The sequence below is a fragment of the Ricinus communis genome, chromosome 9 (genome assembly GCF_019578655.1).
Source record: "Ricinus communis isolate WT05 ecotype wild-type chromosome 9, ASM1957865v1, whole genome shotgun sequence".
NCBI lineage: Eukaryota > Viridiplantae > Streptophyta > Magnoliopsida > Malpighiales > Euphorbiaceae > Ricinus > Ricinus communis.
In genome coordinates, this window is record NC_063264.1 from 2,764,894 (window position 1) to 2,792,138 (window position 27,245).

At 35.6% G+C, this 27,245-nt stretch overlaps 4 protein-coding genes across 8 annotated transcripts; 3 read left to right on the forward strand and 1 right to left on the reverse strand.

The window, feature by feature from the left end:
- Positions 1–3,241: 3,241 nt before the first annotated feature.
- On the forward strand, positions 3,242–9,558 carry LOC8259094 (ARM REPEAT PROTEIN INTERACTING WITH ABF2). 3 transcript variants are annotated; one of them, XM_015718030.3, is made up of 19 exons: positions 3,242–3,599; positions 3,725–3,882; positions 4,365–4,537; positions 4,618–4,738; positions 4,817–4,891; positions 5,002–5,096; positions 5,223–5,298; positions 5,552–5,659; positions 6,078–6,206; positions 6,318–6,386; positions 6,509–6,568; positions 6,668–6,791; positions 6,922–7,061; positions 7,567–7,630; positions 7,765–7,844; positions 8,130–8,194; positions 8,274–8,391; positions 8,492–8,616; positions 8,896–9,558. In XM_015718030.3, the coding sequence occupies exons 1-19, from the start codon at positions 3,320–3,322 to the stop codon at positions 8,987–8,989; spliced, it is 2,154 nt and encodes a 717-aa protein (XP_015573516.1). In that variant the 5' UTR covers positions 3,242–3,319; the 3' UTR covers positions 8,990–9,558. The 3 variants fall into 3 exon arrangements, with proteins under 3 accessions (XP_015573516.1, XP_002517207.1, XP_048235242.1); XM_002517161.4 differs by having other exon boundaries at positions 3,244–3,599; positions 3,725–3,888; XM_048379285.1 differs by lacking the exon at positions 3,242–3,599 and having other exon boundaries at positions 3,726–3,888; positions 4,365–4,532.
- A 1,906-nt stretch (positions 9,559–11,464) lies between these two features.
- On the forward strand, positions 11,465–12,690 carry LOC8259093 (2-hydroxyisoflavanone dehydratase). The gene has a single exon (XM_002517160.4). The coding sequence runs from the start codon at positions 11,600–11,602 to the stop codon at positions 12,569–12,571; it is 972 nt and encodes a 323-aa protein (XP_002517206.1). The 5' UTR covers positions 11,465–11,599; the 3' UTR covers positions 12,572–12,690.
- Positions 12,691–14,337: 1,647 nt separating this feature from the next.
- Positions 14,338–17,507, forward strand: LOC8259092 (RAN GTPase-activating protein 2). 2 transcript variants are annotated; one of them, XM_015718054.3, is made up of 2 exons: positions 14,338–14,515; positions 15,536–17,507. In XM_015718054.3, exon 2 carries the CDS (start codon positions 15,560–15,562, stop codon positions 17,207–17,209), a length of 1,650 nt encoding a protein of 549 aa, XP_015573540.1. In that variant the 5' UTR covers positions 14,338–14,515; positions 15,536–15,559; the 3' UTR covers positions 17,210–17,507. The 2 variants fall into 2 exon arrangements, with proteins under 2 accessions (XP_015573540.1, XP_002517205.1); XM_002517159.4 differs by having other exon boundaries at positions 14,340–14,515; positions 15,549–17,507.
- Positions 17,508–18,308: 801 nt separating this feature from the next.
- On the reverse strand, positions 18,309–26,932 carry LOC8259091 (probable ATP-dependent DNA helicase CHR12). Of its 2 annotated transcripts, XM_048378805.1 has the most exons (12): positions 26,428–26,932; positions 25,802–25,961; positions 25,540–25,604; positions 24,986–25,174; positions 24,539–24,688; positions 23,648–24,043; positions 22,612–22,877; positions 22,277–22,495; positions 21,363–21,570; positions 21,129–21,282; positions 19,894–20,496; positions 18,309–19,471 (listed from the first exon to the last, which is right to left on the reverse strand). In XM_048378805.1, exons 1-12 carry the CDS (start codon positions 26,641–26,643, stop codon positions 18,735–18,737), a joined length of 3,363 nt encoding a protein of 1,120 aa, XP_048234762.1. In that variant the 5' UTR covers positions 26,644–26,932; the 3' UTR covers positions 18,309–18,734. The 2 variants fall into 2 exon arrangements, with proteins under 2 accessions (XP_048234762.1, XP_048234763.1); XM_048378806.1 differs by lacking the exons at positions 25,802–25,961; positions 26,428–26,932 and having other exon boundaries at positions 24,986–25,187.
- Between the last annotated feature and the right edge of the window lie 313 nt (positions 26,933–27,245).

The window sequence follows — 27,245 nt, forward strand, 5'->3', positions numbered from 1 at the left end:
ATTTGTTGCAAAAGGTTTCGATAATAACTTCTACACAAACTATTAAAATGATATTTTGATACAAAAAGTGACAATATTTTTTATCTAGTAACCAAACATTTTGTTTTGGATTTTTTCTTTTTTCTTTAATCTACGTTGACGGGTTCGCGAACGTGTACGTGTGGAGTTGGGTAAGAAAGGGAAGAATAAGTCTTGAATTGTTAAAATTAACAATAATAATAGCAAAAGACGTGCCAGGCAGTATTTTAATACCTGTGAGGGTTGATTTTTAATTTCATTTATTTATAATAATACCCATCACATCGTTTGTCTTCTGGCTTTGAGTCACACTCAGAATCTATTATTATTATTATTATTATTTCTTTTTACCACCTTCCTAGTTAGTATATCTGTTCAACCAAAAGATGAGTAAATTTTAATCATGACTGAGTTAATGTTTTAAATTAAAAAAATCAGATAAAATTTCTTATCCAGGCTCCACCACCACCACTTTCTTCCTTTTTTTAATCTGTTTTTCTCTTTCTTCTTTTTATGTTGAATTGAGCAAATTGGAAGGGTTTCAGAGATCAGAATTAGATTGTTGTTGCATGACATGTGATCCATCAATGGGCTGGAAGCTTCAATAAAAGGCCCCAACACCTTTCAATAATCTTTTATACTTTTGGGCCCAGAGCAACACCACAATAGGAGCTTTGAACTTCTTTTTTATTGGGTTCTACAAAGAAAAAGTATATATATATATATTATTTGTCATTTGATTATTTTCAATTTTAAGGATATTTTTAATGAACAAGTTAATATATGTGGTTTAATTTGTTAATAAATTTAATTTTTTATTATAATATAATTAAATTACTGATACAGGTTCTTACACATCATAAGTCAAATGTTTATTACACTCATGCAAATTAATGATATGATAATAATAATATTATACTATTTAAGATATAAGAAATGTTTTTGGAAGAAGAAAGATGGAAAAGGAAAGAAAGAAAGAAAGAAGATGATGTTATTTTTGTTTCTTCTATCAATTTGGAATAATGTGGCTAGCTTACTCAACAAAGATGAATTAATTTTTTTTGTTTATTTAGCACTATAGTGACTTTAAATCATCTAAAAAGTATTCGAAAGTATCACTTTCTCAAGTTTAAATATTTAATCAAATAAAAAAATCAAACACTAAAATAACAAAAGAGAGTGATACTATTTATATAATTTGATGTTTATTTTTAAAATTTTTTAAAATCATTCATACTAGTAAATAAATATATGAAATATCATAAATAAATCTATTCATAGTTCGAATTATCTGTAAATTTATTTTGGGTCCGAAAGCTTGGAGTTAAAAAATTTACTTATTTATTGGATGGTTTTACTTAAATTCGCTTGATAAACTCAGCTTAAAAAAAGATTTTGAATCCGACTAAATCTGGCCCGGCAAGAGTTTTGACCAAAGTCGAGTGAAGTGTATCCCTAATCAGAGCGGCATGTGGAATTATAGCGAGAAACGAGAGAGAGAGAGAGGTGGGAACTCACAACACTCGTGTGAAGCCAGACGCACCTTAATTTCTGAACTCGTCACGTGCATAAGTCCGTTAGTTGGTTGGTCGGTGGGTGCAAAATGATTTATGATTTTTGCTATGGTATGACCAGACGCTGTGTATAATTGCCGCGTCAGCTACTGGCATCCCTTCCCTGCTCAGGACGCACTCAATTACGAACTGCTATTTCTAAAAAGTTTTAACAAAAAAACAATGTTATGTTAATTACAATCTCAACCTCAAACCAACCCTACTAACTTGTTTATTTTATTATTTTGAATAAACATATTCTTTCTTTTCTCAAATTACAAATTAATAAGGAATATTTCTTGTATTTCTCATCAGGAGCTTGCCTATTTGGGAGATTACAATAAAAACTATTAAGAATTTATAGTCAAATATAAATTCAAACTACTCAATTGAGATTTTCTTCTCAATAAAAAAAGTAATTCTAATTCTTAAAATTAGAGTAAATAAAATTACAAACAAAACACAAAGTTTTCAAAATGCAATTAACATTTTTGAAGCAACGATTTTGGTTTCATATGGAAACATTAATTCAGATTCCATTAATAATTATATATTTGAGTAAATATAGTAGAAACTACAAAATAAATTGTGAAAATATATAATGAATCTAAATTCAAAGTTACTCGATGAATTCAACAAAATGAATAAAGGAGTTTTATTAACATTTTAAATGAATAAAGGAATTTTATAAAATGTAAATTAACCAAATATTATAAAGTCTTAAATATTTTTTTCCATTTCTGGATGTTGCAGTATATAGGAAGATTGTCTTGCTGACTTAAATAATAAAACTTTGTTTAAAATTTAAACATGTGAATGTTGACACCTCCTTAATTAGAGTAATAAAACGATTATATATTATTTTTGACTTTTGTACTTAAATGTAATAAACAATATAATTTTTTTGATTAAAATATATATTACTCTCTTGATTTTTTCTTTTTTGAATTTTCGAAAGACTAATTCCTTTATAGGAATTCAAGAAAAATAATTAGAATAAGAAATAAACAAATAACTACCTGTAAATTATATTATTTATCAAAATCACACAAAATTGTACAAGTATATATATATATATATATATATATAATATATAATTTTATTTTTATTTTATTTTTGACCAGTTGAGCTTGCTGCTTATGCTTAAGAGTTAGCATGTACAACACTGCACTCTATCACTAAGTTTGCCAAATAATATTATATTAATTGTATCAAAATTTTCAGCTTAATAATCAATGAGATTCTTAAAATTGAATAAAAGTAAATATCATCTGAATGGCATAGTTTCTTTTAACATTAACTTTGAATAAGGATTACCGGCAAACAATAATTACAATTCTTTTTAATTTTCCACTATTTTCCAGTTAGCAAGTGCACGTTAGCCTTGTCGTCACCCAAATAAAATTAGAGGTGCGCAGAGAGAGTGCACCCGTCCGGGACCGGAGATTAAGTGGTCAGTTTAAATCCGACACTTTCAATTTCTTCCACCGGAAAAGATAACAAAAGAAAAAGAAAAAGAAATAAAAAAGCAAAAGAAAATTACAAAAGTTACATTAAAGCTTCCAATATTAAAAAATTAAAATTATTAAAAAAGGAATAAGGATATTTCAAAATTCCAAAAATACCCCTGATCTATCCATCTCTGAATCTTTTCGAACTTTTTTTTGGTTTATTTTTTTTTCGTCATCATTTTTAATTATCCTCACCTCCATTTCACACAGCCCCTGCGGTGTGCGTTTCTCTGTTTGATGGAGCCACAGAGAAGCCAAAGTAAAGATCAAGGTCGTCCTGAAAGGAAAGGCCAAAAGAGAAAGCTGGAGGAAGAGATCGAAGACGAGCAGCAAGAGATCTCTGCGTCTGCTACGGCGGCGGCTGCGGCAGCGGTTCCTTTCGGGGACGCACGGCAAGCGCTTTTATATGAGGTAGCTTCTCAGGTTAATATCCTGAACTCTACTTTCTCTTGGAACGAAGCCGATCGTGCTGCTGCTAAACGCGCCATTCATGTCCTCGCTGAGTTCGCTAAAAACGGTAGCCTTTTGTTTTAATGTACTTTTATGAAATGAAATCAACATCTCTTACTCTCTTTGCTTATGAGTGCTATCTTGCATGTTTTATTTATAATAAAAAACGAGATATTTTTCTTTTGTATATAGAGGAATTAGTGAACGTAATTGTTGAAGGAGGTGCAGTTCCGGCTCTTGTTAAGCATCTTCAAGCGCCACCATCATCATCGAGCGAAGTTGATCGTAGTACGAAACCATTTGAGCATGAGGTTGAGAAAGGAAGTGCCTTCGCGCTTGGATTACTTGCTGTTAAGGTCCTTTTTGTTAGAACTATTTTTTTTAATAAGTTTCCGTTTCAATATTTGGCTTTTAGATAATTGATGATCTATTATGGGTTGAAGTTAGGTATATTAATTTGTTCAGGGAGTAAAAGTTCTCATAGAACTTCAAATGTTAGGATTAGATATGTTCTTTGAATTATTTTCCGTGTGGAAAGAAAATCTGACTTAGTGGAAGATACAGTTTGCAGTTTTGGACTATTTGCTTCATTTCATGAAAATTTTAGTTGCAGACGATATGCATTTGTTTCCTGTTTGTGGCACTTGTGGCTTTTAGCTAATGATACATTTATCTACATTGTGTAATATAATTCAATGATTAAACATGGCATGTAAAATTTCTTTTGTATTTGTACAATATTTTGATGAGAAATTCTATGAACATAGCCCAATTAATAACCTACTTTTTATTTATTTTCCATGCCATTTTCTTACACAATTGCTGTCAACAGCCAGAGCATCAGCAGCTTATAGTTGACATAGGGGCTTTATCACATCTTGTGGAACTGTTGAAAAGGCACAAGGATGGTTCTGTTTCTCGAGCAGTGAATAGTGTAATTAGACGGGCAGCTGATGCTATCACCAATCTAGCTCATGAGAATAGCAGCATTAAGACTCGTGTTAGGTTTGCTCATTTTAGCTGTAATTTTATTTCATTCTGAATTTACCGCTACGTTTTTATTCTCATTGCTATTGGGGATACAGGGTGGAAGGTGGGATTCCTCCTCTGGTTGAGTTGCTTGAATTTGTTGACACAAAGGTGCAAAGAGCAGCTGCTGGGGCACTACGAACCCTGGCCTTTAAGAATGATGAGAATAAAAAACAGGTGACAGACCTTTCTCTGGAAGTTGGACTCTATGAACTTGCTCTTTGATATGAATAAATGATAGAGAATGTCTTGCAGATTGTTGAATGTAATGCTCTTCCTACCCTCATTCTAATGCTACGGTCAGAGGATGCTGCTATACACTATGAAGCAGTAAGATATTTCAGATTGTTTTGTGTTACTAGTTCTGAAATCTGCATTGCTATGAATTAATTTTACACTTGATATTTACTTAAGCATGAAATACTTTCTTGTCGTTCTAGGTTGGTGTTATTGGAAATCTGGTCCATTCATCCCCAAACATAAAAAAAGAAGTCCTTGCTGCTGGAGCTCTGCAACCTGTTATTGGCTTACTTAGGTTTGCTTAAGTCTTGTATTCATGGCACTTTTAAATGTCTTTTCACTTGCTTTCACTTAGCTTCTCTTTTTGTTTTCTTCTGTGAAGATTTTGTTTTGCAATTTCTTATTTATTTCTTGGAAACAGCTCCTGCTGCTCTGAGAGCCAAAGAGAGGCTGCTCTGTTACTTGGACAGTTCGCTGCTACTGATTCTGATTGCAAGGTAGACTTGGACTTGGATTTTTTAACATTTCCTTCCCTTTCTTGAGTTGAGCAACTTCTGCACTTCTACATTTAATTGAGAGATGGAGAGAAGAAATCAAATATCGTCCCCTCTTACTTAGGTCTAAGTTTTTGTTCCTTGCACTCCCTCTAGCTGATGACAATGATCTAAATTTTTGAACATTGATGGATTTAGCCTCATTTGCAAGGCCCTTTTGTTCTGCTTTAAAATTGAAAAAGTGATATGCTTGTAGGTTCATATTGTACAAAGGGGTGCTGTTCAACCTTTGATAGAGATGCTTCAGTCTCCTGATGTACAACTGAGAGAAATGTCTGCATTTGCACTTGGGAGGTTGGCACAGGTTATTATTTCTTAAACTCTGTTGCATGGTTGTATTAAAGTTTAAAGATCCCAACAACATTATAAAATGGCTATTTGGTCTTCACGCTGGTGAATTTTTTATTTATATACTGTTCTTGTGAATGAATATATAATTGTCACCATAAAGATAAATTTTTTTATTTCTTTTTACATTTTGAAATACTGGAAACAAGATATCTAGGAAAATAAATAATTTATTCTATTAGAACTGCAAAGAATGTGGAAAAATGTGTTTCCCTATTTAGTTACTAAAAAATGTCTAAAGAAATTTATTGGAGGCCTGTTAATTGCATTAGTTCGTTCCTTTGAATAAGTGACTCGTTTGCTTACATTTCTGGCAGTTTTGATGTCTGAGCAAGGCTATTATTTGAATTTCAACACAATTTTTTTGCTTCCAGGACTTGCACAACCAAGCGGGTATAGCTCACAATGGTGGTTTAGTGCCATTGCTGAAGCTTCTGGATTCAAAAAATGGATCTCTTCAACATAATGCAGCATTTGCTCTATACGGTCTTGCAGATAATGAGGTATGCTGTAAATTACAAGGCCTTTTGTACTAAAGGACCCAAATTTTTATATTTTGAGGATGGCGATTTTAATCTTCTACAACCTTATTATGTTCATTGGTTTTCCTATAGGATAATGTGTCCGATTTTATTAGGGTGGGAGGTGTACAGAAGTTGCAGGATGGAGAATTTATTGTTCAAGTATGTTCATAAGTAGCCTACTCTATGATGGTAGCTTGAATATCATGAGTTCGTGTTGGAATTCAAAGCACTCTTTGCTGGACCTATGATGATTAATGTAGACTTTATAAACATACTTGCAGGCAACAAAGGATTGTGTAGCCAAGACTTTAAAAAGATTAGAGGAAAAGATTCATGGACGAGTCAGTTCTTCCTCCTGTGGAAACTGTAATGGTGTTATTTGTTTTTCTTCCAATTTAGAATTTCAACGTAATATTTGAAATTTATAAATTTCTTTGTAGGTCTTACATCATTTACTATATCTGATGCGTGTAACCGAGAAGGCTGTCCAGCGACGCGTTGCTTTAGCTCTTGCACATCTCTGTTCCCCAGATGATCAGAGGACCATTTTCATTGATAACAATGGCATGTTATGTTCTTCGTAATCTTATCAATTAGAAAAATTACATTGAGAAAAAGAAATTAGTCTGGAATAGTGTTTTTTGACTTTAGATGATCAGTGTTAGTGGAGATTGCTGATGGTTTTCTAATGCAGGATTGGAGTTACTTCTTGGCCTTCTTGGCTCTACAAGCCCGAAGCAACAATTAGATGGAGCAGTGGCTCTGTATAAGTTGGCAAATAAAGCAGCGACTCTTTCTCCTGTTGATGCAGCTCCTCCTTCTCCAACACCACAAGTGAGCTTTCTGTTGAAACCTAGCCATTTGATTCCATTCACTTTCTTATGATGTGAAACATAAATTTGAGTTGTAGGTAACTGTAGTTAACATTGCTAAGATATTCAGTATAAATGGCCTTTGGTTACTCACTTGTTATTTGTATAAATGGGTGTCCCTTGAATTTCTTTCCACTATTACTTTTTCATCTCTGTTTCTGATGGTTAAAAAAAAGAAAAGGAAACAATTGGGATTTGGCATGTTACATATCATTTTGTTTTTTCATTTTTATTGTCACATTATCACTGTGTAAATATATCTTACTAGAAGCTTTATTTTAGTGCACTTTAGAATATTTCTCGTCGTCTTGATCCTCCTCAAGTTGTGAGGTCTGTGCGCACACCAAATTTTTAGAAAAAGAACAAGAAAAAACTTCTAGCTTTAATATATTTTTCTCCCTTTTACTAAATGGTGAGTAAGATCTGGAAATTGAATTTCTATGATTAACTAGTCTCTCTTCCTGCAGGTATATTTGGGAGAGCAGTTTGTAAACAATGCTACATTGTCTGACGTTACCTTTCTAGTTGAAGGTGGATATTAAGTTCTGGATATTTACAGCCTGTCATACTTGTTAGAATTGTAATATTTTGCAATTCTTGCTAGTTTTCATCTGAGATTTGTTGGCATGAAGACTCTTATATAATCACATTGACTGTTGCTGCAGGTAGACGTTTCTATGCCCATAGAATTTGCTTACTTGCTTCTTCAGATGCATTTCGTGCAATGTTCGATGGAGGTTACCGGGTGAGTGAGTATGCTTGTCATTCATGGTCTAATTGCCACTATCCGGACACTATTTCTTTTTTTTTTTTTTCTTTTGCAAAGAGGTATACAGTCTAAATTCTTTGAATGAACTTAAACTATTGATCTATGTTGCTGTTAATGACAGATATACTGTTCAGCTATTTAGTTGAAAGCCAGAGTCAATCTTGTTTATTGGATTCATAGTTTTAAGAAGTATTAGGGAATAACGACGGTTGGAATTCTTTTCATATTTGTATTTTATTTAATTTTTGGCATGTGTTACAGGAGAAGGACGCAAGGGACATTGAAATTCCAAATATTAGATGGGAGGTTTTTGAGTTAATGATGAGGTTTGATAACTTGGAAAATCAATATTATCCTAAAAAGTATTTCCCAGATAGATTATTTAATGAGTTATAGTTTCTACAGATTCATATACACTGGATCAGTAGATGTATCATTAGATATTGCCCAAGATCTCCTAAGGGCTGCAGATCAGTATCTCTTGGAGGGGCTTAAGCGACTTTGTGAGTATACTATAGCACAGGTGAGCTCCGATGGTTGGTTACATGTGTGCATGTGATCTGTGTTTTGCTTTTTAGTTGACATCGAAGTTGAATATTTGTTTGCTATTCTATTTCATTAAGGATATATCTTTGGAGAATGTTGCAAGCATGTATGAACTTTCTGAAGCTTTCCATGCCATTTCATTGAGGCACACATGCATTTTATTTATCTTGGAACAATTCGATAAATTGAACGCTAAGCCCAGGTACGTGCCTGTTCTCTTTTATTGTTTTGGATTTAAGTAAATGTTTTTATTGGGATTCACATGGTACCTTAACGATCCTATAATATGTACAAGGAAAATGACAATTTAATATCTCGTTCCACATCTTGATTGTTAAATTGTTTTTCCTTTTGCACAACAGTACAATATATTCTCTTTGTGGTATAGAATAAGTAGGAAGATACATTTCTATGTTCTAGGCTCTATAATTGGAACTTCTCACGAGTCATGGAATTTTATTGTGCATGCTACAATTTGCAGGCACTCCAACTTGATTCAGCGAATTATACCTGAGATTCGGAATTACTTTGCCAAAGCACTTACCAAACCTAACCCACATAACTCGCGGCTGTAGATGGCTGGTATTTGATTCTTGATGTCTAACTGGAAAATGTTGTACAGAAAGTTGTAGATCTTCACATTGTTGTCTAGCCATTTGAGCATCCTAATGGCCGTAATCACCAATCACCCCTGATGCAAGAGTGTTGTCACATTTGCACGCATTGTAGCATCAGTTCCATTTTCATGGATATTGATGGAGTTATGTAAGGTGGTCATGTATCTTGTATGCACCCCTTTGATGAGTCTGCTTGCATCGAGTGTAAGCAAGATTTCTTCTGGAAATACCAGGAAAATTTGGGGCAGAAGTTCAGGTCTGTAATCTAATCTTTGTCTCCAGGACTCGGTTGCTAAAGGTGTTTGAGCACGAGAAGCTTTTATGTAAAGAGACTAGGAAATTAAAAGAAAATTGTTACATTTTGAATTTTTTTTTCTTTTCCAAATTGTAATTTAGTTGCAGAGGTTTATATATTGTTTTACTGGTGCGTGATCCCACCCAATCTTTGAACAGAACTGTGCAAGGAACTGAACTTTATTCATGTTCTAATATTATTGGATTGAAAATTGACGCTGTTTTGACACGAACATTATATGTATTCCAAAGCTAGCAGCATTAGACCCTTTATATGTATGGTGGTTATTATAAACTATAAAATGGGAGGTAATAGGCTTAATAAAGTACTACTTTTATGCTGGAGTATAAAGATCTTCTGCCTTTGTGCTTTTTTCTCTTTTTCTTTTGAACAGTGCCTTTTGTGCTTTTTAATTATACTAAAGCATCTTCGAGTGCATTATCTCGATTCTTGATCCAAGTATAAGGAATTATGTTATATGGTAGCTAAGCCATTATTTTCAGTGCTTTTCGGTCGAAAGTGAGTGTGGGTCAGTGGGTGCTTCATGTTTCTCACTAAAGAAGACTTCCTGCTTCATTGATTGATTTCTCCATTAAGAGAAAAATACAGGGAAGCGGTTCAACAAACTTTCACAAACATAAACCTGCACTTAGTCTAATCTTCAGAAACTGCAATTGTTGATATCATGTTTCATTATTTACCCTGGCAAGCATCAACTAGGTGTGTATATGAGTTGGTTTGGACGGATAAGGACGGTATATATATATATATATATATATATATATATATATATATATATATTTCAGATTTTAAAAAATCTATATTAAACTGAAACTGAATCAATAAAAAAAATAAAACCAATTAATTTGGGCTAGTTCATATTGGTTTGCGGTGGTTGGTTTTTGGTTTAAACATAATATTTTTAATTGATATTTAGCATATAATAGGCACTTGCATTATTCAATTTTGACAATAATCAAACTTGTGATAGGAACTTATTTCCCAAATGAACTTAAGTTTAAAGTAATTCGTCTTAATTTTGCTGAGATTTGAAGTCTTATGAGATTAATTGAGATAGTATTTTAGTTGCTTTTATCTTATTTTAACATTTTCGGTAAGTGACTTCACTATCTTATAATTTGATGGTCACATTAGACATGATAAATAATATTTAAAAAATATGGCGATTAATTAATATAAGAGATAAAAATTTATTTAAATCACGATTTTTGATATGGTTTGGTTAAATTGATTTGGTTTGCTTATTCATTGGTTTCCTGGATCAAGTTACTCTAGGATACTGTTCTCTGCTTAGCTGGAGATAGTGGTAAATGCCAGCTGACCAGCATTCATAAATTGCTGAGCAACAAATGACCAATAATTCTTCCTTGACATTTCTTCTCTGATATTCATGGGTTCCATAAACAAAGAAGTGGCCATGGAGATAGACTCTTTTGTCAGGGTATTCAAGGATGGATCAGTAGAGAGATTAACACGAGCTCCAATTGTGCCTCCGTCTAATAGGACAGCTTTCCAATTTTCGGCCAATTAATATTAATTAATTTAAGGATGTATATTTCGTTTGATTTTCTGTCTCAGTGTGTGTTATGTTATTAGGAGAAGTTAGGGAGTATGACTCGCTGGCTGATTGGATTGACTTTTATGACATGACACGTACTGAAATAGAGAATCAAACAAAATATATCTCCTCAGATTGCCAAATCAGCATCAATTGATGGAAAATTGAAAAGCTGTCTTAAATTGATGTACTTTCATATAGTTTGGATACCAATTAGATTTAAATTAAAATATTAATACCAATTTGAAATATAGTCAAAAAAATTGATACCAACTAGACAATTTACCTAGAAAGTACATATGAAAGAGCTCGTATGTACGGTAGAGATTATCCAATCATTTGGTTGTTAAAAGATGCTTTAAAGTGATTAACTGAAGTATGCATTTTCCTTAAGAAATAAAAGAAAATCTCAACCAACTTTCAAGTTACCTAACCAACTAATATAGTTCTATGCACTAAGCACTAAGTAAGGTTTATTTGCATAACTAAGTTTCAAAAGTATAACATTTTAGCATCAGTGCTTTTGCTTATTTGGCACCACACATTTAGTTTAGAAGCTGGTTTGAATTACTGGTGGTAGATTACCCGCTATATCTTGCGACTGCTCCGCAACAAGTAGCATCAATCTCATTAATCCTTATTCCTTAAATTTTCAGTTCAAAGATTCATAAATTTCTGTATCAGATACTCAAAAATGGACTCCGTTGCCAAAGAAGTGGAAAGTGAGCTTCTCCCCTTCCTCAGGGTTTACAAGGATGGATCGGTAGAACGATTAATAGGGTCTCCAATCGTGCCCGCATCAATTGAAGACCCAGAAACTGGAGTCTCATCAAAAGACATCACCATTTCACAAGACCCTCCAATCTCAGCGAGACTCTACCTTCCAAAGTTCACTGAACCTAACCAGAAACTAGCTGTCTTGTTCTACTGCCATGGCGGAGGCTTTTGCATTGAGTCTGCCTTCTCCTTGACCGAAACCAAATACATGAATAGCTTGGTTTCTCTAGCTAAAGTTGTTGCAATCTCGGTAGAGTACAGGCTTGCCCCTGAACATCCACTTTCTGTCGTTTATGAAGATTGTTGGGTAGCTCTTCAGTGGGTTGCAATGCATTCTGACAAGAATGAATTGGAGAATAAAGATCCATGGATATTTAATCATGGCGATTTTAGTCGACTCTTTATAGGCGGAGATAGCGCAGGAGCTAATATTGCTCATAACATGGTCATGAAAGTTGGCAGTGAAGGCTTGAAAAGTGACATTAAGCTTTTAGGTGCTTATCTCACACATCCTTACTTCTGGGGCTCAAAAGCAGTAGGATCAGAATCGACTATCGAGCGTGAGCAGCATTTGCCGTATAGAGTTTGGTCATTTCTGTATCCATCAGCACCTGGTGGTATTGACAATTCAATGATAAATCCTGTGGCTCCAGGAGCTCCAAGCTTGGCAGGACTTGGAGGTTCTAGGTTGCTGATCAGTGTTGCCGAGAAGGATGAGCTGAGAGAGAGGGGAATTTTGTACTATAATGTAGTGAAAGAAAGTGGCTGGAAAGGAGAAATACAACTGATTGAAGTGGAAGGCGAAGATCATGCGTTCCACATCTTGAACTTTGAAACAGAGAAAGCCAAGAACTTGATCAAACGCTTGGCTTCTTTTCTTCTTAACTGAAGTGAGATTGATTTTCTTTTTTCTTATCTCTTTCCTTCGCTGAAATGAAAAATGTTCCTTATTTTATGGCTGCTTGAAGGAAAAAAGAAACCAAATAAAAGATGTTATAGAATCTGGTCAAGTTATCTTTTTAATAGTGTAATGATGCCATCAAAATGCCTCTACTAGGAAGATTTTAGTCCTCGCAATTACTGTGGCGTGTACAACACGTGAGTTTTGTTTTATCTCCAAAACTTTGCAGCGGGGCGTGACACAAGGCGCAGCCTGAATGACCCCAGGGTGGGCTTAATTTAGCTACTTGCAGTCTTGTACAAACAGCCAAGCCAATCATGTCCTCGCAACCGTACATATTTATGTACACCAAAACCAAAAACAAAACAAAAAGGACTATGTTCTAACTAAAGAGATGATCATGTTGGTCATGAGAAGCACAACTTGAGCAAGTAGGCAATATACAATATTTCGTGCATCTTCTCTCTCTTCCTTCATCGCATGTTCCCACCATTGTCTCCAGTGAAAGAGCCATGCACGGCGACTTCAAATCGCCTTTCTACTACATTTAATCTAGAAATTAAATTAAAATAATGATATATAGGGAGTTGATTAAAGGACTGGTTCTTTATCTTGTCTCGTTTTCCTTTTGTTGCTATTATTACTCAGATCGAAAATGTCATATTACCCCATGCATATTTTGAATTGGTTTTTATTCTTTTTTTCTTTGTAATTCATACTAGGGTCAATTTGCCTATGCCAAAGTTTTGATTAGCGACTTGCCAAAGTTTTGTTTCAAAACCGGATTAAAATCAAAATAAGACCTTAATGTGAGAAGATATGTGACGTGGCCGGACTTTCTTTAAGAAGAAAGTGGACCTATTTGAAACTAGTTACTGCTCCGGCATACACAAATCGGCCGGAAACCGCTGAGTTGCACACTATCCTCAGAGTTCCAAAAATCATGCCATCTTCTTCTTCTCTCAGAAAATGCACGCCCGTTGCTAATAGTCGCAGGATTAACATTGTCTAATTACTGTTCTTTCAATTCTAGCTACAGCTGGGTAAGTAGAAGGTCAGCTCCCAAATACCCTTAAAAATGATCAGTGACCGTGTTGTAGGGCAGGATAAGAATATATGACAGTCTTGGCTCCCGCTCCCATTAGTACTCTCCTTGTAATATTAGACCAGCTTTGGATTAGCTGATTGATGGGACATAGCACATGATGTTAGTCAGCCTCTTCTTGTTGCCCTCCTCAAGACAGTTATGAATTGTGGTGGTGGTGGTCCAGGAGGCACTCAGAAAGCTGCCCCATACATGTATGGTATACCGTTATAAATTGATCAATTTGATTTTAATCTGTTACTCCGCTTATGTGAAAGCTTCAATGGCCACTTTGGTTATCGTATGGGTTAATCTGTTATCAATTTAGAAAGATTTTTATTTAAATTTATTGTATATACTACAATTAACAAAAAAATAATATATATATATATAAATATTTTATATATTAATAAATACGTATCAATTATCTATCAATTTAATGTATAAATGAAAACACAAAGCTTAAAATTTTCCATGGATTAAAGCTCATCAAATGTAAGATCTACAGTTCAAATTCAATTGGAGTCGGTTTCAGAAGAGATGTTATCATAATAAGAGTAATTCTTAAGCGCATCGAATACATACACCGTAACAAAATATATACATATGTATACTTTACAGTGAAAGAGGCCGGGCTTGTTAGCCCAGAAAAAAAGCCCAAAACACAAGTTTGAACAGAGACACTGCAATAATTAAACCTCAAAATCAAATCCGAAATACCTAACCTAATCATTTCCTGCTTACTGCATTTCATTTTCACTCGAAAGTCCTTTTCCCTCCAGAAACACACACTCTCGCGTTTCATTTTCGGCTTGCATTATCAAACCCAACACAGAATCACAGAGCAGGTAATCCCTCTTATTTGTGTTTGTTTGTTTATTATATTCTTCTGTCTCACTCGCTCGCTATGTGTATCTTTTTCTTTTGAAAGTTCTAGAGTCTTTTCTTGGGTACTTCATTTAGATAGCAACTAAACTTATGAAATGTAGAGTTATACCTTTAGATCTGTTACATTTTGAGTTCTGTTTCGTGATTCTTGATACGACATTCTTGACGCATTAGGTTTTTCTTCTTTCTTTATTTCCGTTTTTACCCTTTCATATATACTTAGTTCACAGCCTGATAAATTCTATTTACATAATTGTTTAGCTGAATAATAGCACGAAGCATTATTTTTATGGGTCTTTTTACATGTTTAGTCTATTTTGACAAAATTTTCTTTGCCTTGAAATTATAATGATGGCGACATGATATGATTAATCTGTTAGGTCATTTACAGAGTCAATTTGTTTAATTGTGGAAAAGGAAGTGAAACTCTAGTAAGTTTGTTTGAAAGAGTTTTGAAGTCTTCTGTTAGAAAGACTATTATTTTGCAGCATATTGAGTCACTCATTTCATTAGGGGAGTACTATTTCTTCTTGTAGTTTGTGTTTTTGAACAAACGAATTAAAAGATTGCATTTCATTTCTAACAAAGCTTTTCAGATAGTATGCATATGAGGCATACCCTTGTCACAAAAAGAAAAAAAAAGGTCTGTATATTGATCATTTGTGCTCTCTTAGTTATAACTAACAGATCTTTGAAAGATCATTATAAAAATCTTGTCGCTTCTCTATGTCTTGGCTCTTATTGTTTCTTCTTTTTGAGCTGTTTACTTCTACCAGAATTTTGATGATTAGAATAACTGAGAATTTTGTAAGATTGCGGATAAAGATATACGTATATAGCTGAAATAATTACTTAGGATTATGACTTACATATCGAGGGCTTTGACAGCTACTTTCATCTTTTTATTTATCTATATTTTTTCCTTTGGTTCATTGGAAGGAAATTACTTAGTTGAAATGCAAGTTCTAATGTACTTGTAGCCATTGTTTGCAGGTGTTCTTGCAATGGATGCTACAATACTGAAATCACAACGGCCATTCTCTATTAAACTTTGGCCACCTAGCCAAAACACTAGGCAAATGCTCGTGACGCGCATTACAGATAATCTCACAAGTAAGTCAATTTTTACTCAGAAGTATGGCAGTCTGAGCAAAGAGGAAGCTGAGGAGAATGCAAAAAGAATTGAAGATGTTGCTTTTGTTGCTGCAAATGAACATTATGAAAATGAGCCAGATGGTGATGGTGGTTCTGCTGTACAGTTTTATGCAAAGGAATGCAGTAAGCTAATTTTGGAAGTTCTCAAAAGAGGCCCTGCACGAAAGGAGGGTGGAGAAATCCTGGCATCTAAGCAAGTTGATGGAGAAGCTTTGGCATCTAAGGAAGTTGCTGTATCCCGTGATATTGTTTTTGATATATCTAAAGGTCCACGAGCCTTTATTGAGGCAAAGGAGGCTGAGGATATACTAAGCCCTTTAAAGGAGCCAGGAAATTCATACACTAAGATATGCTTCAGCAATAGAAGCTTCGGTCTTGAAGCAGCTCGTGTTGCTGAGCCCATTTTAGCTTCCATCAAGGATCAGTTGAAGGAAGTTGACTTGTCAGATTTCATTGCTGGAAGACCAGAGGAAGAAGCTCTTGATGTTATGAATATATTCTCTGCTGCTTTAGAAGGTAGCATTTTGAAGTCCTTGGACCTTTCAAACAATGCCTTGGGTGAGAAGGGTGTGAGGGCCTTTGGTGCCCTCCTTCGGTCACAGAGTTGCTTAGAGGAGCTTTACCTAATGAATGATGGCATTTCAGAGGAAGCTGCACGAGCAGTTTGTGAGTTGATTCCTTCCACAGAGAAGCTTAGGATCCTTCATTTCCACAATAATATGACTGGGGATCCGGGTGCACTTGCAATCGCTGAAGTTCTGAAACGTTCTGCATTGCTGGAAGATTTTAGATGCTCTTCTACAAGGATAGGTGCAGAAGGAGGAATTGCCTTGTCAGAAGCACTTGAGACTTGTTCTCATTTGAAGAAGCTTGACCTGCGAGACAATGTATTTGGTGTGGAAGCCGGAGTTGCTCTGAGTAAAGTTCTCCCCAAGCATGCAGGTCTCACTGAGGTTTATTTAAGTTATCTGAATTTGGAAGATGAGGGTGCCATTGCCATAGCTAATGCTCTTAAGGAATCAGCCCCTGCACTTGAAGTATTGGATATGGCTGGAAATGACATAACAGCTGAAGCTGCTCCTGTAGTGTCTGCTTGTGTAGAACTGAAGCAGAATCTGATCAAGTTGAACTTGGCTGAAAACGAATTGAAGGATGAAGGTGCTATCCAGATTAGCAAGGCCTTGGAAGAAGGCCATGTTCAATTAAAAGAAGTTGATATGAGTACCAATTCTATTGGAAGGGTTGGGGCTCGGGTCTTGGCCCAAGTTATGGTGCAGAAGCCTGAGTTTAAATTGCTGAACATCAACGAGAATTGTATCTCCGATGAAGGTATTGATGAGGTGAAGGAGATTTTTAAGAAATGCCCTGAAATGCTTGGGCCTTTGGATGAGAATAATCCTGAAGGACCTGATGATGATGAAGAATCTGGAGAGGGTGATGATAATCAGCATGACTTGGAATCTAAACTGAAAAACCTTGAAGTTACTGGAGAAGATTAGAGTTTCTCTTATTCTGGATTACCTTGCACTTATTATATTGCAGTGGTAGCCCTTGAAACATAGATAATGCAGGAGATATCCACTGCATTTTACATTTTGTATTGGCTGTTCTTCAAATGCTTCGCTGCAATTGAAATTGAAGCATAACTGATTTACAGTGAATGGGTCAGCTTTAGTGGGGGATCTTTCTCATCTTATTTTGAAGCATATCCGTTTCTCATTTTGGTCAGTGGGATAACAAGATTATGTAGTACATTACTAAATAACACCAAGACTTCTTTTTTTTTTTCTTTGAAAAGAAAGTGGCTATGTTTGCATGTCTTCATTTGCTATTATCGTTGCTTACATGAATGTTTCTAGGTCGCACTGATTTTTCTCAGTTACTGGTGCAGCCCAACTTATTACTCTTTCAAATGACAAAGATTCTGCTGATCTTTCTAAAGATAATTGGAAAAGAGGACCAGGACTAGGCTTCTGCAGCGTTTCTCTATTCAATAGTTTCACTTTCATCTTGTTTCTTCTCCTATTTTCTGCTTTACTAACATCAATAGAGAGTAAGCAGCTTTCAGTAGGAATCAATATTGATCCTGGTCCAAACTATAGGCGTGATGGTTTTACTTATTGGATGCATAAAATTTTTGAAGTTTATTCCGCCAGTGTCTTGATTTAAAGAGGAATCTTAATTATACCGTTTTTGAGCGGAGAAGGTGCACTGGCTCTTGATTTGGCACTCGTGTGGACTGGATGTAGGTTGGGTATCAAGCAATCCCTTTATCTATATTGCGAGTCCGATTGGATAAGACAGAGCCTTCTATGTGGGTTAAACCAGAACAGCTTAGCCATTGAGCAAATGTGAAATCCTTTATGCAAGCACGTTTCAAGAACAGCTAAACATAAGAGGAATCGAGGAATGAAGAAAATGCACATGAAAAAGGTCAAACCGCCATTCGGATCAGGAGCATGATAACCCGAATCATCCTTCAAATTTCTAATTTTTACATACCTACATGTATTGATATTATCGTGTCATTCTTTTAGCAATGGACCACAACTAATGACACAACACTATTCTGTGAGAATCTATAGATTGGCATCCAACTTCAAAAAACTGGCCCTTAAATAGCCAGAACAATGAAATAAAAGGCAAGTCTATAGCAAATGCGATAGCATTGTTGTTGATTTCTGAGATTACAAGTACCAATAAAACAAAGCTGTCACAGCTTCGCAATACCTGGCCCTGCCGAAGCAGTCCCAATGGAAATAAGCAGGGGCGTGTGCCATAAATTTCGTATGTGATACCTTACTAGCTGATTTATGCGAGATATGTTACTGGCTGATTTAGGCGCCGGCAAGTTGGGAGTGCTATATTGGAAATAAAGCGTGCATGATCATTGAGTCGGGATTCCTCATAGGCCAGCAGCGACAACTCCATTAGAGCCTTTTTCTTTTTGACAGATAAAGAAGGCTCGAGGACTAGGATGGATCCCCCAGAACCATAACACAGCTTACTGTAGGTTGATAAATATCAAACCCAACGATTTCCTCTTCCATTGGAATTTGGCCCTCTAGAATCAGATGATGAACTCGGGGGAACATAACTAGATCTTTTCTTCTTATGGGTACTCCACATAAATATGTGCCCATTCCAATTGCTTCCTCCGGCAACTTGATGTTCTGAATTTTCTATACCCTGATATTTGGGTTTTCCAGTAACTCCTCCATCAGGCTTGAATCTCTTTGGGGCTGAACCATAAGTATCTTCACTTGTTCCCTCGCTTGCCGCAGGCATAGTTTCATTCTTTAATTCCAGAGACTTTTTTTCTGCTCCAGCACTATTACTATATGAATCATTGCCCTCAGATGGAGGATGTTCCCGTCTCCTTCCCTTAGTTGACAACTTTGATATGTCCTGTCCACTTTCCACAGCCTTCATCCATTGTAAATCACTTAATGTATCAGCATAAGTGACCTCCTTTCTTCTCCGCTTTCCCAAGACAGCAGGATTATTCTGATCAAAAACTTTTGCTTTATCTTCCTTCTCAGGGGCAGGATATGCCCATTCTGGTACCTCGTGCTCTTCCATGAGACGTGATCTATAATTTTCTTTTTTCCTTCTCTCCTTGTCCATCTCCTCAAATATCAGAAATTCTTCTGCTGATCGGGCAGCGAGATGGTTAATTTCTCTCTCACTCGGAACATCTGTTCCAAGAGAGCTTGTTCCTTTGCGCATGATCTCCTCTAACATCTCTCTTCTGTCCTGGGCTGCATAAGCAATAACATGTCACCTTAATCAGTGATCAATTCATCCAATAAGGAGAAAAACAACTAGCCGGGATATGCTATATATTACAATCTCAAGCATGCAGTAGAAGAGAAGATTATCGTCAACACATAAAAACATGCGACATGAAAGTGCAAGGTGAATCTCATTAATCTTTCGATGAGAGAAAGAACCAATAAACCAAAACAATATAAAGTTGATTTTTTTTTTTTTTTTTTTGGTCACTTAGCTTTTTCACGGATTTCATTGTTTAGTTCAAAAAGATTCGCATAGAAAAGAGATAGTTTTCTCGTAAACAGGATTTACAGCAAGATGATGATCATCATTACAATATTCCTTCTGTGCTATTTGAATATGCTGTATGTGACGAATATTTATAATTGATTAAATGACATTAGTATACCTGTGGATGTTGTGTTAAATAATCCTGCCTGGATAACCTTTGCATCAATGCCCATTTTCTGTTTTGCACGCTCCAAAATTACCTCTTCTATTGATCCAACACTAACCAACACAAAGACCCTTACTTCCTTTTTTTGTCCAATACGATGTGCACGATCCTCTGCTTGTTGGTCCATTTGAGGATTCCAATCACTATCAAATATTATTACAGTATCAGCAGTTTGTAAATTCAGGCCAAGCCCTCCAGCACGAGTGCTCAATAGAAACATGAAATAAGGAGAGTCTGGAGCATTGAATTGCTTTAGTAAAGTTCCTCTTTCCTCAGTTTTTGTTGAGCCATCAAGTCTAAGATACTTAAAATCATGTAGTTGCAAGTAAATTTCAAGAATGTCCATAAGACGGGTCATTTGAGAAAAAAGCAGCACTCTGTGGCCAGTCGCTCGAAGTTTCGGAAGTAAGCGATCAAGTAGTTCAAACTTTCCTGCTGCTCTAATTATTTCTTCTCTCCGCCACATATTATAATCTCCAACAAAAAGGTATGGGTGGTTACAACACTTTCTAAGCTGCATAGAAAGATTCTGTAGACTTTTTGATTTCCCAGAGCCTGCAAATTGTTGTTTTCACATAAAGTTTTGCAAGTTAACTTTGATTAATTGACAAGCAGTAAGGCTCAAATAATAAGTCACAAATGTAAAATAAAATAAAATGAAGTTCAAATATAGCTCCATCAAACAAAAGATGCAAACATATCATACTGTGAGCACAAAAAGCTAATGCTCAGAACTATATAGATATCAAGTCCTTCCAACTGTCAACTCATTCAATGAATTGACACTTCCTCTATTTCAATACTTTGGCTGTGTGAATTAAGTTTGCATTCCCGTTTCCACAAACAGTAAATTAAATAAATTCTCTGATTATATGCATTTTAATGCATCGTTTTGAAATCTTGCCATGCATATGGGTGTATTGATTGCAACATTGGGTTATACATAGCATTGAAATCAAAATACATTTTCCCCCTCTTCTTCCATTTATAAACTGGATACTACACTTTAGTAATGAACAATAAATTCTCAGTCATATCATTTTCTAATTTTAGAGAGAGAGAGAGAGAGAGAGAGTATGCACCAGGAATGCCAACCCTCTAAATTTTTAGTGCTGAAAATAAAATTTTAACTAAATTCACAAGGAAGGCCTATAGACAAATTGAATATAGGAGCTAAAGCTACAAACCAGTTTGTAGGCCAACTCTGCCTATCTCCGTAACTTGTTGGTAATATACTTTCTGCCATGCTGACATATCACATTTCAGTATGACCTGGGATTTTCCAGGAAGGTATTTCTCCACCTCATCTTTTTTCCTCCTCAATATAAACGGCCTGATAACCTGAAAATAAAGGAGATAAATATAACCATGAGCTAAATAAATTCTTAAATCATTTTTTAAAGGCAACAATCAACACCTACATGATGCAAACGCCGAATAATCAACAACTCTTCTTCGTCAGTAAGAGCTACATGACATCTATCCGCAAAAGGAGCGTTGAACCACTCCTCAAAGTTCTGAACAGAATTAAAGATATTTGGAAGGAGAAAATTAAGTAGAGACCATAGTTCCTGTAAGCTATTCTGTATTGGAGTTCCAGTTAGTAGAAGCCTACGTTCAATCTGGTACCTGCATAAGGAACCCTTATTTATATTATTGCAAACACATATAGAAGATATTAGTGTGGTCTGAGAAAAGTACGGACATAAATAACCTTAAAGGTAAGAAGGATGTAAAAGAAAGCAACAACCATCTCAAAGCACTTTGGTAATGATTATGACAATGCCACGTAAATGATATTTGAATCTTATCAGATCAGAAGAAAAAGGGTGAAAAAGATCACCAACTTTAAGAGAAGAAAAATTATAAATGCAAGTTAAACAGCAAAACAAAATGAGGGAAGGGGCAACGGAATTGTTTGGGGAAAAAACAATCTGGCTATCTTATATCCATTATTCTGCCTGACAATCCAGGTAACGAAATTCAAATAGATTTGATGTCCTCAGGCAGTCTGGAAGCAAAAGTAACTTCTTTATCACAATTTCTTCACAGCACGGATTATAAAATGAATCAATTTGCAATTGAAAACCTACTTTGTCCTAAGACCACGCAAACCTGACATTAATAAGCTATCACAGTTGTAAAGGGGAACAATTGAAACTGATTTAGTAAAGTAGAGACCACCATTCAAAAAGAAATACTACTGTAAGCAAAGCTAAGACAAACAATTGTTTGTAACAAAATGGTTAAAGACCAAAGTTTGAGCTCTTCATAACAACTTTTAGAATGCAAAAATGCTTAAATCAAAGCAGGCTTCTTAAATGTAGTATTTTACCCAGATTCTAGAGTTCGTGCAAGCGCACACTCGTGATTTTTCAATCGATGCCCTTCATCAACAATCATGTAACGCCAGTGAATTTTCTTCAAAAATGCTTTATCTCTCATGATTAGGTCGTAGTGTGTGATCAACACATCCAAGTTGCCATATCTTGTTAACTGATCTCTTAATGCCTTCCTCTCCTCTAGACGCCCATCATAAAGAACAGCTTTAATCCTGGACCAGGAAAAAACCTATGAGCAATTGCAAAGCACGCAGCATTTGTTTGCACATGGAGCACATAGACCCCCTGATAAAGACCAGAGTAAAATCAAGGAACGCTTTCCACATACTCATCCTCAGGAATCCATGTTGAGAATTCATTAATCCAATTGGGTAGTACAGCCTTTGGAGCAACTATCAAGTGTGGCCCTGATATACCTTTTTTCTCCTTTAAATATGCTATCAATGAAATAGTTTGTATTGTTTTCCCCAACCCCATCTCATCAGCTAATATTCCATTTAAGTTGTTGTTGAACAAAGAGAGCATCCATTGAAGTCCTTCTAATTGGTATGGTCTTAACTGCCCACCTTGAAGCATCGATGGCTGCTCAGTTACCTGTTTTACAATATTAAGTTTAATTAGATGCTTCAATAACCAGTAGTACCAGCAAAAGAAAAATAGACGCAGTTTGGAAATGCGTTTTGTAACATTTAAGAGAGTGTTTTTCGATCTATTAATATTTTGCTGTAAAACTTTGTTATTCTCCAACCATGCTCAAACCTTTTATTTACTACTCAGTCAAAAACCTTAATGCCTCATCTAACTGATGAAAGCCCGTTACAAATTACAAAAAGGCCAAAATTCTCTAATCTATCCTACATCATAAGCCAAGGACCCACAATTCATATGCATCCAACTGGGCACCCCAGTAAGTCCTCCAAGTTTGAATTGACTAAACAGTTATGTTGGAATTGACTCAACAGTCATACCTATCAAAATGGCTAAAAATTTCTTGTTATTGAAAATTAAAAAAGAAAGATTATCAACGAATTTTAACACATCATCTCTAGGAAAACAGAATGTCAGTTGATTATGTATTGGAAATCCACATTGGATAAATCATTTAGGTAAGACAGACTGGTCAAGGCATAAGTTTAGAGAAAATGACAGGAGGGAACTCTCAATATAGAGATTAACCAAAAAGCTTAAAATTCTTTCACTAATTAGCTCTCATCTCACAATTGTTTTGCGCACTTATGACAAGAAGCTTAAAAATTGCATAAAAATACAAAATATTAAATCTTAAACCATGGGAATCAGCTTCGAGACCTGCACATAAAAGGATTTAAATGAAATGATGCAGAGAATAAGACTTTATGGTTTACCATCTCCTGAATTGCATGAATGGCCGAGTTATACTGTCGCTGCCCTTCAAGTAAATCACTACTATCATCATTGCGATCAGAATCAATGATGTCTGCATCTTCCTCAAGGGGTGTATCCCCTGGGCTTTCATTCCTCGAAAGGTCCAACTCAGGAGAATCAGCTTCCGAGTCTTTTAAGGGTTCAAAGCCATCTGAATGTTTTGCATCTTTCTGACGCTGAACGGCAGCCCCCAAATTAACAAGGAGTTTATTTGTTTCTTGAAGAAGTGTTGTAAGTCGTTCATTCTTGCTTTCCTTTACTAATTGCATATAAACTGCATCATTCTCAGCCTTCAGTGCTTGGAGCCTCAGTTTTTCAGCCCGTGTAGCACGCTGCCTTTGTTTTCCATGCCATTGCTACAATAACATTACAGTACTAGTTACCATATGCTATGCTGAGAACAGCAATAATCAAGTCAAGTTACTTTAACATTAACGAGAATCTTGTCTTCTGGAATTACAGAAGACAAATCTCCAAAAGCTTCATGCTACTACTGTTAGGATCACAAGAAAGATCCATAAATATATCAAAATAATTCCATTCACTAAGTGATCTTAAGGATGTGCCTTCATTTCATAATATTACTTGTTAAGGGTGCTTAATACGTGCTTCCTACTTATTCCTGCTCTTTTTGTTATTGTTTTCTTAAAAATAGGGTATCTAACTCCTGATGTCCAACAAACTATAAGAGTATATGTGCTACTTATATTAATTCATTAAATTACTCATTGATTCCCTTTAAATTCACGTATAAAATTAGGTAGCTATTTTGACATCCATCTGCAAAGTAAGCATTCTTGCACCAACATGAAATGAAACATGAAAGATAAAATAGGGAGGTGACAAAGTACCTGAACCCAGTCATTCCTTTGCTTCCTTCGTTTTAGAGAAGCCTGAGCTTGCAATTGGAACTCTCGGACAGCATTAAGTATTTCTGCAAAAAATTTCCTTTTTCTACTCTCTATATGGTTCCTTTCCTCCTCTTCTAACCTAGACAGCCTCTGCACCAATATTATTTTCACTACATCAGCATTACACAATATAAAACATGCTTAGCACTCACTAATACTATTCTTCTACCAAGTTATATATGTTACGGATCTTATCTAGAATGCCAAAGTTAGTACAGCAAATAAGAGCAGAACACTCTACAGACATGGCACTATCTGCAATCTAGAAGGTCCAAATTAATAAATGCAGCCTTTTAAATATGAGCAGAGTTGAAGAAAAATATGTGTGCATGTTTCTCTGTGTATAAGGAATAAGAAAAAGAAGTGAAGAAGCAAGCACACTATAACCTCTGCATCCCGTTTCTTTCTGAATTGATCATCAGCTTCTGGGGCAAAAGCATCTCCTACACCATATAAAGGACGGCGCAATCTCATCATACCCCAGTCAAACAGCTGCTTATCAGGAGATGCACATTTTAAGCGAAGCCAGTACTCTGAATTCACTTCTGTCCGTACTTTCCGTTGCAAGTCTGCTAGCTGCCAGAAACAACTTGCCCATAAGGACAAAATAAATGTCATTTCTCAACTCTTAAAGAAAGGGAAAGAAAAAGTTATTGACTAACATCAACCATGAAGCTGCTTTAGCAGCTAAACTTAGTTTATCTCCATTACATCATTTCTACGAATCAACAAAAATCCATGGCCTTTCTAAAACTCGAGTAATAAACATATGGTTGTTTCTAACTGAACCAAATAACAAGTTCCTAAGATATGTATCATTCCACAGTACAAGAACCAAATGCTATCTTATCATCTATTCAGATGACAGCTTTTACTCAAGCAAACAATAACGGGCCAGCACAAACTTAATGCACATTCAGCTCCAGCAAAATCAAGTTTACCTTTAGTCCGTAAAGTTCAAGTAAGCACTTCGTCTGCAAGTCCTCACCTCTGGTTGAGGGCAGTTCTGATAGAAAACATAAGTCATTTCAACTGATCCTTTCCAAGAATTGTGTAAACCATAATCTAAACTGACACATCAACAAATAAGGCATTTTTCCGTACAAGCAAACAAAATGAACTAAAATTTCCCATCATCACACATTCTGAGGGCATAACGTAATTTACCCAAGAAAGAAAAAGATTCTTTAAAAGAATAACAACCTTCAAGTTCATGTAAGCGATTCAGAATATGGCCTTGATATCGTTTTTCCCTTGATTCCCCCAATAAAGAACCTGACATGCAATTAGTCCTTTGCTTTGATAGTGCATCCTCAAATTCAGTCATCAAATCTCCTCCAAAAGGGATTCCAGAGTCATCTTGCTGCACCATATTAAGTAAATCGACAAATCAGATGGAGTAGAAAAAGAATAAAGTAGGCAAATAGGAAGCAAGGCAAGCTCCGCCACTCAGCCTTCATCCTCTATGAAAAATTTCGTTTTACAAAAAGAAGAGAATAACAGTCCAGATGCATAGCACACTAATTAACCATTACAAACCACAAAGAAACCTAAATTAAGCAAACCCTCTTCACTACATGATATTTAATTAAGAAAACAACGTTCAAAAACCCTAAACTTGCACATACGACAGTATAAAAGGCAGATACACCGAAAATCAATGCAGAGACCAAACTGACAAGAACCCATCTATCTGAACAAACCTAACCATAAAATTTCACTGACAAAACACAAAATGCCATAGCAAAAATAACAAATTAATCTTCAAAACACACAGAATCCAAAGAAACAAACCACATAATTCATAATTAAACCGAAAAAAGCAATACCAATTCATTGTCGGCGTCATTAAGGGCAATTTGGGAATCGGAATAGATGGAGAAGACAGAGTTAAAGAGATGAGGAGGAAGAGGGAGGTCTCGAGAGACGAGACCAAGTGCTGTAATTAAAGATTGTGTCTTTTCCAAGTTCCCTGAAGAGGGTTTCTGCGGTGGATGTTGGTGGTCTTGGTCGTGGGATTGATGGTGCTCTTGCTGAGCCACCATGGCGGGAATGATTTCAAGGGTCTGTTATTATTATAACGGTTTAATTTTGAATAGGAGAGAAATTTATAACAATTGAGTGGCTCAGTCCAGTCAGTCTATAATTCGCTTCTATCTTTCGCTTTGAGGGAAAAAAAAAAAAAAATCTCTCTTCGGCGTTTTTTCTCTCTCTTCGGTTTGTGTTTTGTCTAAAAGGCTTAAGGTTTGAGAGAGAATTATCTCGGGGCCGAATTACGGTTTGTTTTCACCAAACACGCCTCTACTTCTTCTAAAATGACCATAACACCCCTACTCTTCTATTTCTATAGCGACTACAAAGAATTCGACGCCACATGAGGAGGTCCCCATTCCAATCCACATGGCATCAGGTATGCCAGCTGGTATAGCCACACCATCTTATTATTCCAGGTGTTAAATGCTACGTCATCACCAATGTCAACCTGGAATAGACCACCTCGACATAATGAATGACTTGGCATATGCCCTATAGACAAACCAAGTTGCGTAATTAGATTTATCCATGTAAAACCTAATACATTTTTCTGTGAAACCAATTTATAGAAATATCTTATATATTTCCACTAGAACTACGACTTCACGCTCAA

What these genes read in the sequence shown, in the direction of transcription:
- LOC8259094 (XM_002517161.4), top strand. Translation starts at nt 3,320, where the DNA reads ATGGAGCCACAGAGAAGCCAAAGTAAAGATCAAGGTCGTCCTGAAAGG. An exon ending in AGCATTAAGACTCGTGTTAG is followed by an intron (nt 4,538 to 4,617) that starts GTTTGCTCATTT and finishes TTGGGGATACAG; the next exon opens with GGTGGAAGGTGGGATTCCTC. An exon ending in CTACTGATTCTGATTGCAAG is followed by an intron (nt 5,299 to 5,551) that starts GTAGACTTGGAC and finishes ATATGCTTGTAG; the next exon opens with GTTCATATTGTACAAAGGGG.
- LOC8259093 (XM_002517160.4), top strand. Translation starts at nt 11,600, where the DNA reads ATGGACTCCGTTGCCAAAGAAGTGGAAAGTGAGCTTCTCCCCTTCCTC.
- LOC8259092 (XM_015718054.3), top strand. Translation starts at nt 15,560, where the DNA reads ATGGATGCTACAATACTGAAATCACAACGGCCATTCTCTATTAAACTT.
- LOC8259091 (XM_048378805.1), bottom strand. Translation starts at nt 26,643, where the DNA reads ATGGTGGCTCAGCAAGAGCACCATCAATCCCACGACCAAGACCACCAA. An exon ending in TCGCTTACATGAACTTGAAG is followed by an intron (nt 25,605 to 25,801) that starts GTTGTTATTCTT and finishes GTTTTCTATCAG; the next exon opens with AACTGCCCTCAACCAGAGGT. An exon ending in GAAAGAAACGGGATGCAGAG is followed by an intron (nt 24,689 to 24,985) that starts GTTATAGTGTGC and finishes ATATTGGTGCAG; the next exon opens with AGGCTGTCTAGGTTAGAAGA.